The following is a 24,134-nucleotide window of genomic DNA, read 5'->3' as shown; positions in this document are numbered from 1 at the left end:
ACATGATATCGTTACTGTGATTTACAGTCAGTAGAATTCCTAATTCCTTTGGTCCTTTATGTTGAACAGTTCGGGCCGTGGTACTTGCCTTGATAATGAGCCTCCCAAGCGTGACTTTCTTTATCCAGCTGTGGCCCCAGGTCAGGTGTATGATGCTGATGAACAGTGTCGCTTCCAGTATGGAGCAACATCCCGTCAATGTAAATATGGGGTAAGAAGTCTTAATCCTTATGCTGAGTGTTCTTCTTAGTCATTTGTATATATTCCTTTATAGCATAATTTTTTAGTTAGTTGCACTAGTGGGTTACACATTTCTGACAGCATTCTGTCTGGTGCCATCCTATGTAAGCAAAGGGTACATTTTAATCCTTATGCTGCATCTTTTGCTTGAGTCATTTGCGCATACTGTACACCAAAATGTGTGAGTAACAATGAGCTGGAGAAGCATTCTTGAATGTTAGGATTAAAAAGAGCCCAGAACACTTGTTCCTGCTCCATGTAAAGTGTACTACAGAATTTTAACTGATTTCAGTTAAATGAGATCAGGTTCATGCTGTATGAATCTTGAAACATTAAATCTGTTTTGTTGGCTTTAACTTTTCAATTTAAAGCTACATTTTGAAGTTACTTTTGTATTTGTTTTTTGCTTTCATTTTGTTTTATTTTTTGATGACAATGAGCTTGTTTCTCACATTCTTCAGATCTCTCTTTGAAAAGAAGACTATTCGGTTATGGGAACACAGGAACATGAAGCTAGGTAGCTAAATAGAATACCGAATAGCTTAGTGCTAGCAAAGATTTGGTTGTAAGTACCAGTGTGCAGTATTGAAGTTAAAGAAATTTACAGTCAAAATAAAAGCCTGCACACTTAATATTTCAGTACATTATGCAATATATTTTAAAATATTATTTAAAGGAAATCTTGCAGCTCAAAATGCATAGTAAAAGGATGCATTCTGTTATGCCTGACATCAAATAATCAGCTGATTAAATACACTAAATAAAATAAGTCTTGAAAACATGTCTAATGATTAAAAAAATACTGAGTTTTATTAGCATTTTAATGATAAGACTATTCAAATAAAGCAATGTAACCACTAAATTTACTCTGTTCACTTCTCTAAAGGCTAGCTACAAAGGAAGTCTATTTTTAATATCCCGTGGGTGATAAATACAGTATTTTTTTTGGGATGCCTCTTTGGTAGGTTGCATTGTGGAAAGGATTTTCAAAGTTATATGTAGTTGATTGATTAGCTTTCTGGGTCTTCTATTCCTGATCCTTATCAAACCTCTTTTGGCCTTTATTGTTCCTCTGTAAGTTCTTACTTCCCACCACTGTTCTCTAAGGGCCCTGTTTCCTGTTGCTAAATCTAAGTCATATCTTCCCCCCCCGCCTTTTTTTTTTCTTACAAATTCTCAGCACACACAGTATTTATTTTAAGACTAAGGAAATCTGCAGGTATTTAATCCATTATTTATAGAATACCCTTTGGAGATACTTTGCATTTTAAATTAACCTGGAAAGTTAATAATGTGCAAAACCTGACTTTTCCACACGTAAATTATTTTTTTTCAAACTATGTTAAACCAAGTAATCATTGTTGTGATGATCATGCTGCGCAGTACACATCTGTTTCTAAATCAGTTTCTAAAATGTCAACAATCGAAGGTACTAAAGATGTAGGTAATCTTGTCTTTATAAAGTCTGCTTTCTTTCTTGTTTTAAATATTTTTAGGGGATTGTTTTATAGTTACAAAAAAGAGGTTGAAACTTAATTGAGGCAATAGTTAAAAGAATTTAACTCTTCATGTAACATTACCAGTCCTCTGAGTTGATGCAGTGTAATATATGCCATCAGTGTGAGCATGACTTAAAAGTGTCTCAGAAAAAATAACCTATTTTTAGTAGTAGGATTCAGACTTTACATATCTATATAACAGGTTATTGTAAAAGTCTGATAATATCCAATCTAAGAAATTATATAAATTTAAAATATGGTCTACATTTAAAAATATTATCTGCCATGGTCATAATACTTTGGAAATGCCATCATGATGATAACATTGGAGAGAAAGAAATAATCTTTGTAAGTGGAATGCAGATGGAAAATACAGAAGAAAGACTTTTCTTGTAAGAATGGGTTTGTAGAACTGAGTAGTGGAACCAGATCGAAATACCAGGAAAAGTTAAGTTAAATATTATATCCTACTCTTTCATTATCAAAAGTAAACAGCCAGTACTTTGAGTGTTCCTGTTTGATATAATGTCTACATTAAAATGCTGTAAATAGTTCATTGATCTCATTCTAATAAGTGTGCAACCATGAACTGAAAAACATAGTAAAAATCTCTAATTAACAATGGATCAGATTCGTATATTAACTTCTTTCTGGCAGTCAGTCCTCTTCATTTGAACTGCCTTGTAAAAGAGGAAGGGGTACAGCAAGATGTACACTATGGGATTTAATGACCCATAAATACATTCTAAAACAAAGGGAAATCTCAGAGAAAATTTCTTGCCATTTCCTCTTGCTCATGTTCTTTACTGATTTGTGATGGCAAGACATGACAAGAGAAACCACTGAACTCTCAAGTCAAAGCAAAAAAAAAATTGTAAGTCTCCTTTGGGCTCCAATACTAGTGTTAAGATGGTGTATGTAACATGACTTAGAAAATACTGATGGTCTTTCTGCTTTGAAATTCTGTCCTAATGTCTTATAAATCTCTAGAAAAATTACCTCTTTCAACCAATCAGCTTTGATGATCATTGGTATTCATTGCTTGTTCTCCCATATTTCCTCATCTAGTCCCTCTGTATGTGTATTTCAAATGCTTGTTGCTTTTGGTCATAAATTAGGTCCTAATCCTGACAAGAGTTTTGTATATTTAAGTACTTGAAGCTTTCTCTCTCACTTAGGAACTTGAAGTTAATACCTGGAGAGGTGTTTGAATGTTTAAGGCATGAGAACTCACTGCTGAAGGGACTGCAAGACCCTGACTTTGTGTGTGTGTGTTTACTGACAAGGAGTTTTGCCCTTAAAAGCAGCTCTTAGGTAGTTATACTGATATTACTGTTTTTACTAGATCTAATGAAACCATCTGTTTTATTCACTTATGAGCAAAACTGTTCCAGCAAAAGCATTGCAGTTATTAGTCAGATTTCCTTATGTTCTTCCACACATTGTGTGGCAAGAATTCAAAGTGCTGTTTTAGCATATCAGTGATTAACTAAGTGTTTGCAAATAGACAGTGATTTTTCTAATGTCACATTTTCACTGTTCTGTATACTTTCCACAAATCTATGATACAGGAGCAATTTAGAGAATTTAATTGAAAAAATAAATACTTTTAATAAAGAACTAAGAGGCAGTCTCACAAGATACTTAAAATACTTCATTTTTAAGCTACACTTTCAGATACAAGAGAGTGTTAAACTTATGACTTCCAGTAAAACAAATTGTAATGGTAGAAATTTCACCATATAATGCTGATGCATACCTTTTTCTAAAGGCATGCATGTTTTCAAGTATCTTGTTAGATGCAGTGTAGTCAGAAATTATGATGGTTGTTAGGAACAATACCAGTTCCTGTTCATTTGTGTAGCTACTAGATATCTTCTAGGATGATGCAGCATGGATTTTTCTCTCCTTACTGTCAAGATGGCTCAGTTCTTCTCTGTGTTCCAGTTCCCCTGATAGTTCAGAAACTTACTCAATTTGTTTATTCAGATGAGTGTAAGGAGAACATCTTTTGTTGACTCCTTACCTTATTCACCTTTCAGCATCTGCCTAGTAAGAGTTGGCTGTCTCTGGGTTAACTCAGGAAGGAATTCCAGTCTTGACTTTGAATTTCTGTTTTGTGAGTTTAAATAATGCCTGGAATATGCTGACTGTAACTTACAGATTTTGTGGTTCAAAATAATGCTTTGCTTTAGAGCTGGTCCCCATGTTTTTAGGACAGGGACTAAAACTTCAGACATTTTAATAGCAGTTAATACTTGATGCATATATTTGATATTGTTGTGGTGTATTTTATGATCTGTGAAGCTGTTGGCTGCTAGCATGAATTTCAGAGATAGTGCCTAACAATTCATGTTAAATTTTTTTTACATTTTATGCTTTTTCACCTTCATTGGTGTCTAAGTGTTTAGAGTAGAGGTATAACAGGACAACTGCTACTTTCCTTTGAGCACATGGCTTCACTCAAATCAGTAGGACCAATCTATTTGTATTTCACACTGGAGTTTAAGACATCAGGTTATATATTCTAGCTGATGACAAGCAGCTCTCTTCTTTTTCATGGTCTTATGTTTGTAATTAAATTCTCCAGTTAGTGTCCTAACTAAAGTAACTTAAAATTCAGGTACCAGTTTTTATTCACATTTTGTTGCTGCATTTTGAAGGACAGATAAGTTCAAGCTATGAACTTATTGCTTATAAACAGGAAGAATGAAGATACATTCTCAACATTAAGAGTCCTCCTTTTGGCTTCAAGTGATCCCCTTGATTTATTTTTAACGAGTTACGGAGAGTGTTCATAAAGCTAATGACCATTAGTAGAAAGTTGCTTGGAAAGTATCTACCACAGAAATATAGGACATACAGTCGCTATACCTTCACTGCTTTGTAGTTTCATACATGCCAATTCAGAGACAGGATAGTGTAACTGTATTAATAATGAGCAAAACAAAACAGCTAACTTGCCTCTCTGGTCAGCTGACTTTCAAATGCAGGAAAGTAAACAAATTTCTATACAGAGCAGTTCTGCAGTATTTCTTCTAGCCTAAATTGCAGTTGGCCCTTGTAAATTTTAATGTTAGTGAATTAAACTGTCACTGCTTTCATGAAACACTGATATGATTTACTCCACTTAAATAAAAAGAGGTATTTAGCTTGACTTAGAGCTCTTGTAGGTAGGTGAAAACAGATTTGGAAGCTCTATTTTTCCGAAAAGCAAAGGCAGAGAAGCCACTGGTGTATCTTTACACAAGACTACCAGGTCCCTTCTCTTTCCTCACTCATTGATGCTAAGACAAGTATTGTGCATTCAATTCAATTTGTACATAATACTAATTCACTGAAAAGTGCTCTTTTTTCCCCCTTGGCTTCATACTTCATACCATGGCAAAGTCACTTTATGTGACTTGTTAGCAATGTGTAAGTAGTTCAGTCATACTGATTTACATCACAAATTCCTGTTTTGTGTGGCCTACATGAGTTGATGGTGAGATGGGTTGGTAATTGGCTGGACAACAGAGCTCAGAGGGTTGTGCTTAGTGGTGCGGAGTCTAGTTGGAGGCGTGTAGCTAGCAGTGTCCCCCAGGTGTCAGTACTGGGTCTGGTCTTGTTCAATTTATTCATCAACAACCCTGACGATGGAATGGAGTGCACCCTCAGGAAATTTGCTGATGACACGAAGCTCGGAAGGTTGGCTGATACCCCAGAGGGCTGTGCTGCCATTCAGAGGGACCTCGACAGGCTGGAGGGTAGGACCAAGAGGAACCTCATAAGTTCAACAAGGGCAAGTGCAGGGTCCTGCACCTCGGGAGGAATAACCCCAAGCACCAGTACAGGCTGGGGGTTGACCTGCTGGAGAGCAGCTCTGCAGAGAGGGACCCGGGAGTCTTGGTGGACAGCAGGCTGACCATGAGCCAGCGATGTGCCCTTGTGGCCAAGAAGGCCAAAGGGATCCTGGGGTGCATTTGGAAGAGTGTTGCCAGCAGGTCGAGGGAGGTGATCCTCCCCCTCTACTCAGCCCTGGTGAGGCCCCACCTGGAGTGCTGTGTCCAGCTTTGGGCTCCCCAGCACAAGAGGGACATGGAGCTACTGGAGTTAGTCCAGAGGAGGGCTACTAATATGGTGAGGGGACTGGAGCTCCTGTCATATGAGGACAGGCTGAGAGAGTTGGGCCTGTTTAGTCTGGAAAAGAGAAGACTGAGGGGAGACTTCATGAATGTGTATAAATATCTGAGTGGAGGGTGTTGAGAGGATGGAGCCAGTCTCTTTTCAGTTGTGCCCAGCAACAGGACGAGAGGCAACGGGCACAAACTGAAGCGCAGGAGGTTCTGGCTGAGTATGAGAGGGCACTTCTGTGCTGTGAGGGTGACAGAGCACTGGCACAGGTTGCCCAGAGAGCTTGTGGAGTCTCCTTCTCTGGAGATATTCAAAACCCGCCTGAATGTCATCCTGCACAACGTGCTCTAGGTGATCCTGCTTGGCAGTGGGGTTGGACTAGATGATCTTCAGAGGTCACTTCCAACTTTGGCCATTCTGTGATTCTGTTTAAATATGTGTAGGTGAAGAGAGGAATTGACAGTCCTGCTGTAATACTCATGTATTTTTATCAACTTTTCCATTATTCTTTATTTTAGAAGGTCTTGTCAGCCAAGTGCAAAACCTCTCATCAGTGTTGTACAGGCCTTTTGCATTTAGCACGATCAAAATTCTGAGCTTTTCTTGTGTAAGGACTTAGAGGATCGTGCTGTAGTTAATAACGTGAAATACTTTCAGCTTTATTCTTAAAGTGAATTTTGTTCCCTCTTTTTTTTTTTTTTAACATTGTGATGTGTGTAGCCAATGGAAATCCGAGAAGTTTTCCTCTTTATGAATCCTAAGGTGGTTTTACATCTTTTTTGTTTCTTTAAAAGGTTGCTGGAGTACTGCCACCATGATACAGTCCCTCTTTCTTCTTTCCTTTGACTGTCTTGCCTCCACACCCTCTCTCTTATTCTCCCCCTCTTCTTCCCTTTTTTCTTTTTCTCTCTCTCACAAGAGACACAGACGTAGCACAGACATGCATAGATCTTATGAACGCTGCTTAAAAAGGACAAGTGGAAACCAGTGATCAAAGCAGGAGTAATGCTTCAGTGGATAGCAGAAGCAATAATGAGATTCCAGATTCTATAATGTGGTTTAGATAAAGATGGAATAGTTTTCATGGGTTCGAAAGGGAAGATGCTGCTTGGAGGTCACTGACCTTGTGAGGCTTCTGTAGTTTCCATAAGGTTCACATAAGCACCCAATATTTAGGAAAGTATGCTGGTTACATAATGCAAATGTATGACTCAAGTTACAGCTTTTATTTCACATTATTTCAGCATGTTGTGATTCGTAACATGCTGCACCACTTAATGAGCATTTGGTAGGAGAGCACTAAAATGGTAACTTTTGGGTGCTTATCTGAACTAAACTTGTCTTTGAACCTTCCAAAATTCACCCATAATTATAATCAGCCTTCTAGTTTTAAGTGTGTTGCCATCAGAATTTCAGCAGTGAGGCTGGAGATACTCTAGGCTGATGCTTTTCAGATCTGAATTGTAAATTACAATTCAAGCAAATTATTTTTATGCTCTATTTTAGCAAATGCTCATCAAGAGGTGCAGCATATTATAGATGAAACATGCTGACGTAACATAAAATCCTGATTAGCATTTTTAAACTTTATGAAAAAAAATGAAACCCCAGATTATTGTAGTTGAATATGCACTGTGAATTTGAAACCCCCAAATTATCGTAGTTTAATATGCATTGTGAATGTATTTCCCATCTTTTTTTTTTTTTTAAACATTATGGGCCAAACTGCTAACTTCTGTTAGAGGCTTTCATTAGTGTTGAACATTAAGAACAGAGCAGCACAGCAAGTTGACCTTCACTCATCCTACTGAGTTTTCATTGTGCTGTATTGTTACTATTTATGATTATTATGATATAGGTTGCTTAGATTTTACATAATTTGAAATGCCTATATATAACTCTGCATGACACAACAGAAAGAGGCTCCATCATTGATAACACTTAGGCAAAAGGAAGATAATTTGATTTGCTGTTTTTTTTCTCTAGATGGGTTCAGCTTTGTTTAATTTACTGCAAATACAAGCATCCGAATTCCAAACTGAAGTCATGGAGCCCTAAGATACACCGTTACAGGTTGTCATCTATCTTGTCTTGATCTTGTGAAAGGCCTCAGCTTCAGTTTATGTTTCCTGGACTTCTAAAACACTTTCCCTTGTTTCCTTTATAAATTAATAGTTATTAAATCCACACACTTGAAGACTGACTTTGAGATCATTGATTAATTTTCAGATTATGCTTCTTTTTTTTAGCTTCAGTAAATTAATCATACAAATTTAATGTTGACAAAAGGTATGTTAACCTTATCCTATGTCCACCAACAAAGAAAACACTACCCTATTAGTGGGTCACCTTATGTTGTTGTGTGTGTGCGTGTGCATGTTAGTGTGTGAGGAAAAGCAGTAGACTTCCTACTAGTGATTTTGAGCCTGACTTTTCCAAGGCAATTTCTCATATGTTTTTCAGCCTGGTTTATTAAAAACAGCTGCTTAGAGATGTTACAAATAGGACAGTGGTAATAAGGAAATAATTAAAATGAATAATTATGAAACTGAGGCAGTACCAGGTATAGGGTTGATATGGAGAACAGAAAGCCTTGTGCACCTTAATAAGAATCTCTCTCTTAACTTTCTGAAATCACCTGAAAATAAAGAAGACATAGGCATAGTAATACATGGTATAATTTCACTTCCATTTAATAGAATAATAGCACAGATGAATTTTGCCATTTTATTTTAGCTATCTTGTTTTCAAATGACAATGTTATTTTACATATGCAGGGTGATAGAACATATACTTCAAATTCTACTATTTCTTTTAAATAAAGTACACTAGGGGAAATTAAATCACCTTTTAAATAAACATGTTATTTCTCCTAAAAGAAATTATAAAACTTCTTTTAGAAGAAATTACAAAAACACATTCTTTAATTTATTGTTTTATTATAGAATATTTCTACAAATTGTTACATTGTGTTATATTAGTTTACAAGTCGTCTGTATTTTGCTTAGTTTTCCATAAGTTTTCTGTTGATCTTGGGATATCGTAAGTCTGTCCTTGGACAGAACTCTTTTCTGGTTTGAGTAGAGGTTTTAGCTTAAGTACTAATAGTGTTATACAGCCTGCAGTCATTTAGCATTACTTTCATTTTGTCGTCAGAGGTTTACTGAGAAAAATTGGTACTAAAATTAAGGTCTGAATAAAGACAAACAGGCTATGTCAGTAATAATATATAGTTTTGATACAGTTTTTTTCATCTTATCTCCCAAAGCAATTTTGGAAGAAGGAAAATATTTTTTCTCATTTGTCATGGAGTAGGGAGATGAGCTAACTTGCTTGAAATCATTCTGTAAATGATGAATAACTAAAACAGCTGTATCCATTAGTTCACACAGTTCAGCTGATTATTTACTTGGAATTACAATGTCTGGGAGAAATTGTTAAATGCTGTCCTTTGTGAGTATGTTAGCCTGGCAATGAATGAAATGCAAGTTTTAATTATTTCATCCCCTTCTGTGTTAACATATTGATGGTGTATTTGTATAGGGATATCAAAAGTGAAATTCTGCAAGTAAAATCTGAAGCACAAACCAGAATTCTGGATTCAAATCACTCTGAATTGTAGATGTTTTCAAAATCCAGAGTGTTACAGAGATTTTACTTTTTCTTCTGTCTGTATTAGATTAGTTGAAATCTTTATTTCCTAATGCACTTGAATTTTTGGTTTTCCAAACATTAGTCCAATCTTTGCAAAATTAACGCAGATATTAATTTAAACATTTGAATTTGATGTGATGCAAAATAAATGTAGGATCTTAACTAGGATCATCACTGTCTGACGCTTTTAATTACAGTCTGACAATATAAGTCATACATGAAACAGACAAGCAAGTAAATTAGACACAAAAGTAAGTAAGGCAGTTGTATGACAGGAGCACCTCATAATGTGTCTGAAAGGAACTTATTTTAGGTTTTCACTTTGAAATCCATACTGGATTGAAGTTGAGATTCTTGATTGAAGATGTGGTTTTGATGTAGTGTTGAATTTAAAAAATAACTGCATAGCTATAAAATTTATAAGAGATTTCTCAAAAGTCTTCATGATATCTTCTGTGCTTTTCCTGTTCTATTTGATCTTTTAAACCATATTTACTTGTGAATGCGTATCTTAATCTGAAAATCTTACCATCTGAGTGGCAAAAGTAAGTGTTTTATTCAGAGATTTATGTAAGTAAATATTTATACTGTTTTCATTTCTTCAATGAAAAATAAATTCTAATTTGGAAAGTAAGGTAGTTCTTACTTTGGTAGTAGGTATCCATTTACCTGTGGCAATATTTCTCCTAAAAAAGACTCATGAATGTCAGTTCTCTTGAGTTTTCATAGAGCCACCCACCAAACAGGAGTTGTTACATGATTTGATATAACTAAATAGCTTAGGCCAAATTGTCAAATGTTCAGTGGAAGCTCCACAAGTCAGCAGTACTTATTCCTCATCGTTTCAGACCATGCTAAGATGTTATGTTTTTTGTAGATTTTTAAAAAGATGGCTTGATTCTACCAATCATGAAACTAAATGCAGAGTATATATCTGTCCTGAATGGCACCAGCTGTTTTTAAACTTCGTAAATAATTTTGTATTATTCTGTAAAAACTTGTACTGTTGAACTTACTGCAGCTACTAGGTAACAACAATATATAAATCCATTTCTACATTCAGTAGAGTTTAGAAAGAAGCATTTCTATTCATCATAAGTTTCATGCAAGAAGCTGAATCTTAGGGAATAACATAACAGTTGTTCTAGTTGAGGTGCATAGAAAAGATAGCCTAGATGCCAGATACTCATTCATTTCCTCAGATAAACAATTAATTTGCAAGGGGGTGGGGGGGTGGCTAATAACTTTAATTTGCTCATACTGACTTTTCCTTTTTCCTCTTTGCTCCAAGATTCAGTCATAGAATCTATACAAGAATTATTTTTGGGTATGATTTCAAGCAGACATTTAATAAAATGCATTGGTAATGCCTATCATAAGGTTACTTAAAGATTTGAGTATTTATCTTTCAAATTTTCAAAAGTACTTTAAAATAGAAAGTATTTAATAGAAAGCAGGTTGTGAAGTCTTACACAGGTCTCAAAGTAATACAACAAAGATCATCATGCAGGACAGTTACCATAAACACAAAAAATTTCTAATTCCATTCTACATACAGTCCAAGCCAAGGACAACTGAAGTGGATCACACCTCTCATTATGAATTTCAACCATAGATATTTTTAATAGTGAATCTCTAATGTCAACAGAATTTGGCTTAATTTAAATTAGTAAATGCACAAAAACAAATGAGAAAACACTGTAGGAAAATAGATTATTTGAAAACCTCTTTAATGCTGACAATAGAGGGAATTACAATAGGCTAAATCATTTATAAAATGCCGCAAATCTAAAATGTTTAAAGGAAATATTTAGATATATACATACACATGCACTGTTTTAACATGTGTTACAGAATAGGATTGCAAATAGTCTAAGCTCAGAAACCTTTTGGTTTAACCTGAAGGAAACAAATCTTGCTGGTTCATATTTCAAAGTTAACAGTATCCTTTTACCATGAATTTTTGAGGCAAATAACGTTAACAATGGAGATACTACAGCACATCCTTTACAACAGATTACTTTTACAACAATACTACAATACTAAAATATATCAAACACTAATCAGAAAACCAGCTATGACACAACAATGCTTGCATAGCAGGTGTAGAAAAACATATTTTTGTAGTCTACAATTTGATCCTTCCTGAATTTTTGTGGCAGAATATTCTTAAGTAGAATATGCTGGCTTTGAAGTTGCTCCAGAATGTTTTGCAAACATCTAGACTCCAGCCCAGCTCTTATTGTATGTTCAAAACAAATTTCTCTATATACGTGTATGAGGATTGGAAGCAATTTTAGGCTGTTACTCTGATCAACTTGCTTCTGCCTTCTTTCCTAGGAAGTGTGTAGAGAGCTCTGGTGCCTCAGCAAAAGTAACCGCTGTGTTACCAACAGTATTCCAGCAGCTGAAGGTACTCTTTGCCAAACAGGGAGCATTGAGAAGGGGGTGAGTACAAATAATGTATTGTTTGAAGAAGTAATTTATTGTTTCGAGACTTAAGGACGAAAGAACTAGAGAATTAAAGTCTTTATGAGCCGGAATAAGAGTTCAAATAAAGAGAGATTAATTCAGAATACAGTAGTATCCTAATGCAAGTGCCCTATAGAATTTTTTTAACAATTATTTTATATATATAAATTTAATAAAATATTTATGCTTGCTATAAAATTTCATATCCTGGATAGAAAAAAGCATATTACATACACTATACTTATTTTCTGAGTGATTTCTGTAAAAAAACTCTTGTTAGTTTAATTGTTACTAAATTTTATAGCACTCTTCCAAAAATGGTTGTTACAACTCTGGGTCTGTTGCGGACTCTGAAAATGTATGTCATAGCTCTAGAGCCTGATTTCTGTTAATTTGTAAGAAGATAAAAAAATCAGTATTCTTTCAGACACTAGGTGAATCATACAAAATCATACAAGCATGTAGGAAAAAAGGAAAAAAAAAAAAGGGGGGGGGAAGCCTTACTAAAAGGGTTTTCTAAATGCTCTTATTTCCCAGTGACCAATCTATTCTGACTTTAACTATTATAGAATCATAGAACCACAGAATGGTTTGGGTTGGAAGGGACCTTAAAGATCACCCAGTTCCAACCCCCTGCCATGGACAGGGACACCTCCCACCAGACCAGGCTGCCCAAAGCCCCATCCAGCCTGTCCTTGAAACACCCGCAGGGATGAGGCATCCACAGCTTCTCTGGGCAAGCTGTTCAAGGGCCTCACCACCATCTGAGTGAAGAATTTCTTCCTCACATCTAATCTAACTCTCCCCTCTTGTAGTTTAAAGCCATTCCCCCTTGTCCTACCACTGCACTCCTGGAAGGCGTCTTTAAGGTCTCCTGGAGCCTTCCCTTCTCCAGGCTGAGCAACCCCAACTCCTTCAACCCGTCTTCACGGGAGAGGTGCTCCAGCCCTTTGATCATCCTTAATATTGTTATACTTACATAGCTGTGTAGCTTTAAAGAACTTTGGTATGCAGTCTGATAAACTCTCTTGTGTAACAGAAAAGTTTGAAAACTCAGTGTTGCAATGGATAAGCCTAGTGCTACTGTATTTGTCCGAATATGTGAATTTTTATTTTTCATCAATAGTTTCAGACAAGGTTCTGAAAATAAGTTTTAGATTAAGAATAGTAAGAGAGTGTTTTTCAGTTGTAAAGGCAGATCTTAGAGAAGATCAAAAATATTTTAGTCATTAATTTATAGGATATGTGCTAGAAAACAAGTAATTTCATATTCCTATTTCCACAATAATATGATACATTTTATGCAGGTTTTTAGAAAACGATGAGAACTTAACAGTTTCCATTATCTCTTTTATCTCTTTGAGCGTTGCTGTCGTTAAGATTTACTGCTCCAAACTGGATTTTTTTGTAACAATGACCACTGTCATCTATTCTCTGTTCTGATTTTTGCCATGCTAGCTGGGCCAACAAAGATTACACTGCATTTTGAATTGCAATCTGATTTTTAAATAGAATGAAAGCTATTGGGCAGCTGTCACAGTTTATTAATCCTTGCTAATGGCTTCGTTCAGGGCCCATGACCTAGTGCCATTCTGATGGCTTTTCCATGCTGAGTTTGGAAATATTGGTAAACCATGTTAAATAAATTCATTGAAGGGGTCATTAAAAAAAATATAGTGCTTACAGTTAGCCAATGAAAATAGAGACACCTTCACATTTTACCAAAAATGTTACCTTTTATTAGAGTAATAGAAAATGCTAGGAGCTTTATTCTTAGATCAACAGTCTAGGTTTATTTTGGAACCACCACTCCTTGTCAGTGACAAGGAGCAATTTACTTCAATTTGTATTTTTCAAACCATTTAAACTACAGTGAACAAGTCAAGATGCTTTAAGACACTGTTGTCGTGTGCTTTTGCCAGAGTCTTTAACCAATTTACTCTCTGCAAAAAATCTCCAGTCATCAGTATCTTCTTCCCTTGTTAAATTTTAGAGAGAAATCTGAGAATTAGGATTTTACAGAGCTAAACTGTTCATGCCTTTAAACAGCAGAGAATTGCAACTATAAGTTTCCAACTTCAAAGGTTCCTGTAAATTAATAATTTGTGATAGGAAAAAAACAAAACAGAAAACACCGTTCTTTCCAAATATGTAGTTCACTTCACCACATGCTAAGGAGAAAATAATAGTTTACAATTCTGTAACACTTTATTATTATTATTATTATTATTATTATTATTATTATTACATTTATATGGCAGTCATGCTTAAAGGCCACAACCAAATTAGGGTCTATTTTGCTGGGCTCTGTCCAAACATGTAATAAACGACATTCCTTGCTCTAAAAGCCTAACAAGATCACAGAGTACTCTATCATATTTGGAGGGTCAGTTTCAACTTTTAGTTACACTGATGTAAATTCTGTGTAACTATTAACTGAAAGCTAATTTTGATGCACTGTGCAGTAATATCTTATTGGCAGAGTTAGGAGGGATTTCTACAATTAAAATTGCCCAACACTCTATTATAAGACCTTCTTTTAGTTGCTTATATAAACCTGCCAAACTTTAACTCTTTGGCTTGAAATTTTCCACAGTAGAAATTTTCCGCAGTAGATGTCTGCCTAAGCCTGAAGGTTTTTAGAGTGTTTTCCATAAAAGTTATTCAGCTGTTTCCTCATACAGGGAAAAATAATAGTGTGGATTTTTTTTGCTGCTGACAGAACTTGTACATCTGTTCTATTTGAAGTTTTAACACGTTCATGCTTTGGTGAAGGGATTTGTGTATTGGTTGGGTTGCAAAAGGTATGGTTTTATCCAAGTCTTATAGTAATCATTTTAAGTATAGATGAAGCTTAAAACTGATAGATTTAAAAGGACTATAATGAGGAAATACTGCATATGAAACAAAAAGACAACACTGATAGCATAATTTATTTTTGTCTTTGAATTTAAAGTAATAAAAAAGTAACCTCTTCTAACATCATTGTATAAACCCATACCAAGCAAGTAAATGAGGGACAAATGTACAAAAAGTGAAAACAGTGTGCTGAAAGAACAATTTAAATACCTAGATTATGTGGTAATATAAATTCACGTTAGTATTGGGCATCAAGTTTCCTTGCAAAATAATTGCAGAAATACTCATTGAAAATCCATCCTTATAGTTAAGATGGCAAGCTTAAATTTAATTAACCTTTTTTTTTTTCTCCGAAAAAATAAATAGTTTTTCTTCACTATCACAAACAATACTTCCTCTGCTAGTTTTCGAAAGGTATACTGTTTTAAATACCTACAATTCTCTCAAGTGTGCCATAGTGACATATCTTCTTTTATTGTTAATGATCTTTATGAGAAGAATCCCATGTTATTTAAAGTTTCGTGCATCTTTAGTATGTATCCAAGTGCATCACCACTGTCCTTCTGAGCCAACTAATTGAAAGTTACTTCTTCATTGTGAGAGGAGAATTAACATTTCAGTTCTAAACCCTTAATAAAGGATTGTACTTCTAAAATAGCTGTCATCTCTTTTTCTTCATATCCTGTTTACGCAGTAGACCTTAACCTCATTGTAGCAGATGAGCAGGTATTTCTGTAGTCCCATTAGAAATAATGAGATTTGGCCATTTTGAATTAATCGGACAGAGATTCTATGCATCACTTGCCTCTGGTAAAGATAAATATGCACTAGAAAATTAAAAAGATACACCAAAGTGGACAGTATGTGTTCGTATTTAACTTCAGTAGAGGAGGAAAAACAGCATTGAAGGAGTTTTTATAGGGGAAAATGGGAATATGGAAGAAAGAAATGTTTCGTTGGCAGAGGGCATTACAGAGTACAGGGATTTTATACATAAAGTTTGGAAGAATAAAGCAGGTGAAATGCACCTGCATATTATGTACAGTCATAACACCACAGAGGTTTGTTTGCATGTTCTGTTCATACATAGACGGTATTAGTTTGGGTTTAATTGTGTTTTTCATTTACGAATCTTGATTTTGACATGTAATATTTCTACAATGTATTTATTAATCTAATTTATTAGCATACATTTTTAATCTCAGAAGCATTTTAATTTTTAGCGGTTGACTTTAGCGTTACATAATTACTCATGTACTGCTGTGGCCTCTGTCATAGAATGCTACCAGGTGATCATTGTCTTTAATAAATGAAATAATTATCACTTAGTTTATCACTATAATGAGAAGAAAACCAGAAAATTCTAATTCTTCATACATAATTCACATAAATTCACTTTATTCTCCATCATAATTGTACCATTAGAGGTATTGAAAACTGCCATATGGATACAGCTATACTAGCTGAAAGTAGGTGTTCAATATTGCCAGAAACTGCTGAGTTGTAAATTTAGAACTGTAGGAAGGATTAACTATCTTTTGCTCAGAAGAGCTCCATGAAACCTTGCGTTCTTGTTTTTTTTTTTTTTTTTCCTAAGAAATGTGGTGGGTTGACCCCAGCTGACAGCTAAGTCCCCACCCAGTTTCTTTCTTAGTCCCCCACAGCAAGATGGAGGACAGAATCAGAAAGGCAAAGGCAAAACTGAGAAAAATTCATCTGTCTAGATGGAGGCATTTTAATAAGTACAGGGAAAAAAAATAAAAATGGGAAAAAACGAACAACCACAAGTGATGCAAAGGCAATCAATCACTCACCACCTCCTACCAGCAGACCAATGCCCAGCCAGTCTCTATGCAACAACTTGCTTGGAAAGACTCCCCCCCCCCAGTGTGATTGCTGAGCATGATGCCAGTTTTATTGTTGAGCAAGATGTTCTGTGGCATGGGGTATCCTTTTGCCAGTTCAGGTCAGCTTTGCTGGCTCTGTCCCCTTCTACCCTCTTGCCTACTCCCAGACTGCTCATTGGAGGGGCAAAGTGAGAAACAGAGAAAGCCTTGAGGCTGTGCAGGCACAGTTCAGCTAAGAGTGGTGTGTTATCAATTCTGTTTGGTCGCAGATCTAAAACACAGCACCACTTGGGCTGAGATGAAGAAAACTGCCCCAACCAGACCTGGTAGAAAAGGCAATGCATTTTGAACTCGAGGTTTAAGATAACCCACCTTATACACTTGTAGGCGTATGAATGCTGGTTTTTTGTTTCTCCAACTAGTAGAGGATGAGTTTTATAAACAGAAACGTGCTGGATAGTAACAGCAGTGTTTTAAAATAAGTTCAGGTACTGCACATACAGAGAAAAAAGAGATCATCGGGAATAAAAATGTGCTAAGATAAGAAACAAGGATGATAGAAAAATGATACTAGAGACTTCACTTGTTAATGTTAAATGGTAGCATGTGTTTTTTATGCAAAACTACTTTGTATCTAGGTGTATTTGCTGATGATAAGCTACATATATTTTTTTAATGTTCATTCTCTGTAGCTACAATCACAGAATCCTTGACGTGCTTGACAATCAAAGTACCTTTGTATTCAACATGAAATTTCTAATTAGGAACTAATATGAAATTTTAATCGACTATCACTGTGCATAATCGTTGTTTATATCAAACTTCTATTATTTTTTTTCTGAATAGTGACTGAAGGTTAAATTATCTTGTCAATTGCTTTCATAAAATTGAGAGAAATTCAGATCATTGTCAGTGGCTGCATTTGCTCTTTTGTGTTTGTTCCTGCATTGCTGGGACTGACACTTTAGGTGAGGCTTAGGACTCAGAAAAAATTTATTATTTTTTTTTTTTTCTGAACTAGTTAATATTAACTCCTCACCCAGTCTTACTATAGTGCTTATGGGCTGTCTCACCATGTTTTCTGTGTATGTCTCAGTGAATTTTGTCAAATTCATAGGCAGATTTTGGATACAGCAGGTATGTGTTTGTTTGCTTATTTTTCTTGAAAGGGAGGGTTAGTATTGTGTCTGTTATGGGACTTGAAGGCAGTTAAGCGACAGATACTCACCTTTTGGAATTGAAATGTGCAAATTTAGGACACAGTAATCCTGAGGCCATGCTGTATTCTGTTGCCCAACACAGTGATGGCAGGAATAATTTACATAACTGTTCTATACTTTCATACACCAGAATGTGGATTAAACTGTAAGCTCCTAGGTTATTTCCCAAATTGTTTAAAAAAAGTTGCTGATATAGGAAATGATGAATTTAATTTTAAAATACCAATTCGTTTAAATTGTCTGACATTTTTTATGTCCAATGTAAGTAGCAATATTGCAAAGGTTCAGGGTTTGCAAGGAAAAACTGTCTTAAAAATACGATGGGGGAATTTTTCGTTTTGTATAATGAAGCTACTACATGAATCCTAAGTGGAAGGCATTTTCTTTAATCTTAGAAGTGGATCATAGTGTTTGAAAAGAATGTAACTTGTGGTTCCTTTAATGTGAAACATTGAGGAGGATGTATGAGGAAAAAAGAAAGTCTTCATTTTAAGCTTGCTTAAACTTCTGGTGTGTGTTAGAGACTTATCATTCAGGGCTTAGTGAAGTCAATTAACAAATCACACACACCCTCACCAATGTCTAAACATGGCTAAAAAAAGTAAAATATTAGTGTTTTTATCTGTATGGAGAATGCTAATGCCTATAATTGGTCATTGCCTGACACTTATGTTTTTCTGTCCTGATAACCATCAGCCTGTAAGCTTATTATTATTATTATTATTATTATTATTAGTTTGTTTTGTTTGTGTGTGAAATCTTTCAGTGGTGTTATCAGGGAGAGTGTGTACCTTTTGGCACTTGGCCCCAGAGCGTAGATGGAGGTTGGGGTCCATGGTCAATATGGGGAGAATGCAGCAGGACCTGCGGTGGCGGAGTCTCCTCATCTATAAGGCACTGTGACAGTCCAGCGTAAGTAGCTAAAGTAAGCTGGAGCCAACAAAAAGACACAGTTGGAATTTATTCAAAACTGGTTTCATATGTTTTCTTTAAAAATGTTTTGCTAGTTTGCCAGAGTTTGTCTTCAAAATTGCACACAGAAACAGTTAACAGGAGAAGCTCACTAGACATACAGTTTTTAATTTATCTATTATATATATACCGTAAAAAATGCTGGATTTATATTTATTAGTAACTAGTACAGTTTTATTTCTGAAACTTCTTTTTATGCAAAATATATTTGAATTATGATTTAGATTTCTTTATTATTTATTCGTATCTGTCTAGTATAGTATAGTCTAGTATATAACCACTGCCAGTCATTTATTAAAAAAGCAACACTATTTTCAAGATTTTGTGTTCAACAATTTACATATAAACACACATGTAATTAGTAATATTACTGAGCATACATTTATATTCTGTCACATTTAACACTTAATTGTGACTTCCCACTGATTCTTAAAACAATTGAGTTACTTCTCTCCCTGCCACCACTCCCTATTGGTCCATCTACTGTCTCTCAAGAGGGGCCAGCTCCTCCACTACAGCTTGGTCTATTCTATGTATCTGGTAGCCTCTGTCTGCTTCCCAATGTCCTGAGCAGTGTTCCAGAGAAGATCTGTCAGGTAAGTGCTCTTCCCTCTGTCTAGTGCTTCTCAGAGGAGGAATGCTTACTTATTTCCATTGCTGTTCTCTGCTGAATGAACCACTGTTTCTTTCTGTAGCTGCTTGCTTTGTTTGGATTACCTCATCACAGCTATAGCTCTCTGTCAGAGGGTAGTTTTATGACTCCATATTTTGCTCTTGTCATGACTCATAAGCTCTACTTCCATCACCATTACTAGTTCTTAAGAACACTTTTTCTAGAAAACATCAAGCTTCTTTCATGAAAATCCGTTCTGTGACTTCTGTCATTCCTTTTCATCTTCTCCTCTCTGTACACTGAAGTTTCCTGTTGCTTGTACCCAAGTTTTGCAAGCCAAGCTGTATTTCAGCTTTCCGCTGTTGTTTGCAAGACAGACACCATGATGTGACATTACTGCTGTTTAAGGTAGTCTGTTCACTTTTTGTCTTTAGCAATTACAATCAATCAATTCTGGCAAATGCCACTACTAATTGAATAGATTCAAAAGTAAAAATTATGTGTACTCATGTAGATTACATGTCAGGCTATGTTACTGAAAAAAAAATAAGTTAAGCACATTATTTTTTTCACAGCACTGTGTAAAAACATTAGAGAAAAGTTTGATTGAAGCACAATTAATTTTGTAAGATTTTTTTTACTACTCCTGTCTCCGTGTATATCAGTTGGTATGTTGAAGGATAATTATATCTTAAATGTTTAACAGTGTAGCAAGAATGTGATTTTTTTTTCCATGTTTGCATTAGGAAAAAATTCCCTTTGGTTCATTAATTAAAATGAGTATTTCTAGGATAGGGCTGCCTGGATAAATGCCTGTACCACAAAAAACATTATTGATTTACTTTTTTGCTAACTGTAAATTCTTCTTTTTCTTTATCATAAAACACAGTGTTTTTCCCTTTTGCTTTCTTGTTACAAGCCAAAGATCTGATGTTTGATTAATCTTCCACTTACGTCAATATTAATTCATTATTTGACCTCAGTGGGAGATAGCTAATGTTCCTGAACAATCTGGGAATTTAAGTGCCAGTGTCTTAATTACACTAATAGAAACCTGCTTGCTCTGGAGTTTCTTTAGATTTAGTACTCCTTAATTCAAATCATAATCAGATTCCTGAAGAAGCAGTTTTTGTTGCTGACTCCAGTATTTAGCAGGCAGTTTCATCATTTTGTTATGTTTTAAAGTGTAATATGAGCAGATTAAAAAAACGTGTCATCTAGGTTGTTTACACATCTTTCATTCTGGTTTTATAAAGCAATCAAATAATTAAAAGCAATACATTTTTAATATGTTCAAAATACATTTACACTGTATTGCTTGAAATCTGTGCAAACAAGATGAATATTATGTATGAAGACTTTAAAATACCCAGTGCTGTTTTCCATCTGCTGGAGTTCAAGTCAATACCACAATTCATATTAAAGAAAATACTATAAAATCTCACCTTAAAACTTCCATGTGCTTTTGTTGTTATGTTATGTAGCAATATTTATCTTAGTAATGTATATCTCATGAACTTATGTTTATACTGAAACATACACTAACTCATAAAAAATATTTTTCCAGGCCTTCAGGTGGAGGTAAATACTGTCTTGGAGAAAGGAAGCGGTATCGCTCCTGCAATACTGATGTAAGTGAACTTAGTTCCACTGTAGAAACAACTTGTCTGTTTTCATTTTATCAGCAATAGATTAAATAGCATTTTTAGCTACTTAAACAATAAATTATGCTAAATAATGCAATTTAAAAAATGACATTTTTTTCCTGGCACAGAAAAGCTGTGAATTCTGCATTTTATGGGTGTGTAGTATGTTGGGCACCTTTATACAGCAGGCACCCTACATGTTCTGCTAAATTTTCAACCTAACTTTCAGGTTGGAAATTAGGAGAAATTTCTTTTCGGCAAGACCAGTCAGGCATTGGAATGGGTTGCCCAGGGGGGTGGTGGCATCACCGTCCCTGGGGGTGTTTAAGTAAAGGTTGGACGTGATGCTTAGGGGCATGGTTTAGCGGGTGACATTGGTGGTAGGTGGATGGTTGGACCAGATGATCTTTGTGGTCTTTTCCAACCTTAATGATTCTATGATTCCATGGAATATATCCTGGAAGCACAACACAGCCCAGAGAAAGCAGTCTAGGAGGTTTCTGGAGAGCGTGGAAGATAGCTTCCTGACGCAGCTGGTTAGAGAGCCTACCAGGGGAGGTGCCTAGACCTGTTCACAAACAGTGACGGACTGGTGGGAGATGTGGTGGTAGGGAGCTGTCTTGGGCAGAGTGACCACGAAATGGTACAATTCTCTATTCTTGGCGAAGCCAGGAAGGGGACCAGTAAAACCGCTGTCTTGGATTTCCGGAGGGCTGACTTTGAGCTGTTCAGGACACTGGTTGGCAGAGTCCCTTGGGAGGTGGTTCTGAAGGGCAGAGGAGTCCAGGAAGGCTGGGCACTCTTCACGAAGGAAATCTTAATGGCTCAGGAGCGGTCTGTTCCCACGTGCCCAAAGACGAGCCAGCGCGGAAGAAGACCGGCCTGGCTGAACAGAGTTGTGGTTCGAGCTTAGGAGAAAAAAGAGTGTTTATAATCTTTGGAAAAGAGGGTGGGCCACTCACAAGGACTATAAGGCTGTTGCGAGGCTGTGCAGGGACAAAATTAGAAGGGCCAAAGCTCATCTGGAGCTAAATCTGGCTACTGCTGTTAAAGATAACAAAAATGTTTTTACAAATACATCAACACCAAAAGGAGGACTGAGGAGAATCTCCATCCTTTACTGGATGCGGGGGGAAACTTAGTTACAAGGGATGAGGAAAAAGCTGAGGTGCTTAATGCCTTCTTTGCCTCAGTCTTCAGCAGCAAAACCAGTTGTTCTCTGGATACCCAGTACCCTGAGCTGGTGGAAGGGGATGGGGAGCAGGATGTGGCCCTCACTATCCACGAGGAAATGGTTGGTGACCTGCTACAGCACTTAGATGTACGCAAGTCAATGGGGCCGGATGGGATCCACCCGAGGGTACTGAGAGAACTGGTGGAGGAGCCAGCCAAGCCGCTTTCCATCATTTATCAGCAGTCCTGGCTATCAGGGGAGGTCCCAGTCGACTGTCGGCTAGCAAATGTGACAACTGTCTACAAGAAGGGTTGGAGGGTAGACCCGGGGAACTATAGGCCTGTTAGTTTGACCTCAGTGCCAGGGAAGCTCATGGAGCAGATTATCTTGAATGTCGTCATGCGGCACTTACAGGGCAACCAGGCGATCAGGCCCAGTCAGCATGGGTTTATGAAGGGCAGGTCCTGCTTGATGAACCCGATCTCCTTCTATGACACAAAGTGACATGCTTAGTGGATGAGGGAAAGGATGTGGATGTGGTCTACCTTGACTTCAGTAAGGCTTTTGACACCATTTCCCACAACATTCTCCTCAAGAAACTGGCTGCTCGTGGCTTGGACTGGCGTACGCTTTGTTGGGTTAAAAACTGGCTGGATAGCTGGGCCCAAAGAGTTGTGGTGAATGGAGTCAAATCCAGTTGGAGGCCAGTCACTAGTGGAGTCCCTCAGGGCTCAGTACCGGGGCCAGTCCTCTTTAATATCTTTATTGATGATCTGGATGAGGGGATCGAGTGCACCCTCAGTAAGTTTGCAGATGACACCAAGTTAGGTGCATGTGTTGATCTGCTCGAGGGTAGGAAGGCTCTGCAGGATGACCTGGATAGGCTGGACCAATGGGCTGAGGTCAACTGGATGAAGTTCAACAAGGCCAAGTGCCGGGTCCTGCACCTTGGGCACAACAACCCCAAGCAGTGCTACAGGCTGGGAGATGAGTGGTTGGAAAGCTGCCTGGCCGAGAAGGACCTGGGAGTACTGGTTGATAGTCGGCTGAATATGAGCCAGCAGTGTGCTTGGGTGGCCAAGAAGACCAACAGCATCCTGGCTTGTATAAGAAGCAGCGTGGCCAGCAGGTCTAGGGAAGTGATTGTCCCCCTGTACTCTGCCCTGGTGAGGCCGCACCTCGAGTACTGTGTTCAGCTTTGGGCCCCTCACTACAAGAAGGACGTCGAGGTGCTCGAGCGAGTCCAGAGAAGGGCAACGAAGCTGGTGAGGGGTCTGGAGAACAAGTCTTACGAGGAGCAGCTGAGGGAGCTGGGATTGTTCAGCCCGGAGAAGAGGAGGCTCAGGGGCGACCTTATCGCACTCTACAGGTATCTTACAGGAGGCTGTAGCGAAGTAGGGGTTGGTCTATTCTCCCACGTGCCTGGTGACAGGACGAGGGGGAATGGGCTAAAGTTGCGGCAGGGGAGGTTTAGGTTGGATATTAGGAAGAACTTCTTTACTGAAAGGGTTGTTAGACATTGGAATAGGCTGCCCAGGGAAGTGGTTGAGTCACCATCCCTGGAGCTCTTTAAAAGATGTTTAGATGTAGAGCTTAGTGATATGGTTTAGTGGAGGACTTGTTAGTGTTAGGTCAGAGGTTGGACTTGGTGATCTTGGAGGTCTCTTCCAACCTAGACAATTCTGTGATTCTGTGATTCTGAAATGTTGGGATGTCTGTCTCAGTGTGAAGCTCGGCTGGTGCCTTCACATTAACGCGAAGAGTGAGTTCAACTTGAGCATGTATGTTTAAGGTCAACAAGGAGCTTAAGAAATCCCATTCCACA

The 24,134-nt window shown here is 37.0% G+C and overlaps 1 protein-coding gene across 9 annotated transcripts in view; it reads left to right on the top strand.

The window, feature by feature from the left end:
• ADAMTS6 (ADAM metallopeptidase with thrombospondin type 1 motif 6) overlaps positions 1-24,134 on the top strand; it is a 158,604-nt gene that overhangs the window by 81,831 nt on the left and 52,639 nt on the right. For all 9 annotated transcript variants that reach the window (XM_050716427.1, XM_035553522.2, XM_035553521.2 and 6 more), the window contains 4 exons: positions 70-211; positions 11,847-11,954; positions 18,671-18,816; positions 21,057-21,120. In XM_050716427.1, coding sequence (XP_050572384.1) covers positions 70-211; positions 11,847-11,954; positions 18,671-18,816; positions 21,057-21,120 — 460 coding nt within the window. The remainder of the gene's footprint in view (positions 1-69; positions 212-11,846; positions 11,955-18,670; positions 18,817-21,056; positions 21,121-24,134) is intronic.

Source organism: Cygnus atratus, chromosome Z (assembly GCF_013377495.2).
Source record: "Cygnus atratus isolate AKBS03 ecotype Queensland, Australia chromosome Z, CAtr_DNAZoo_HiC_assembly, whole genome shotgun sequence".
NCBI lineage: Eukaryota > Metazoa > Chordata > Aves > Anseriformes > Anatidae > Cygnus > Cygnus atratus.
This window is presented reverse-complemented; position numbering and strand designations above follow the sequence as displayed.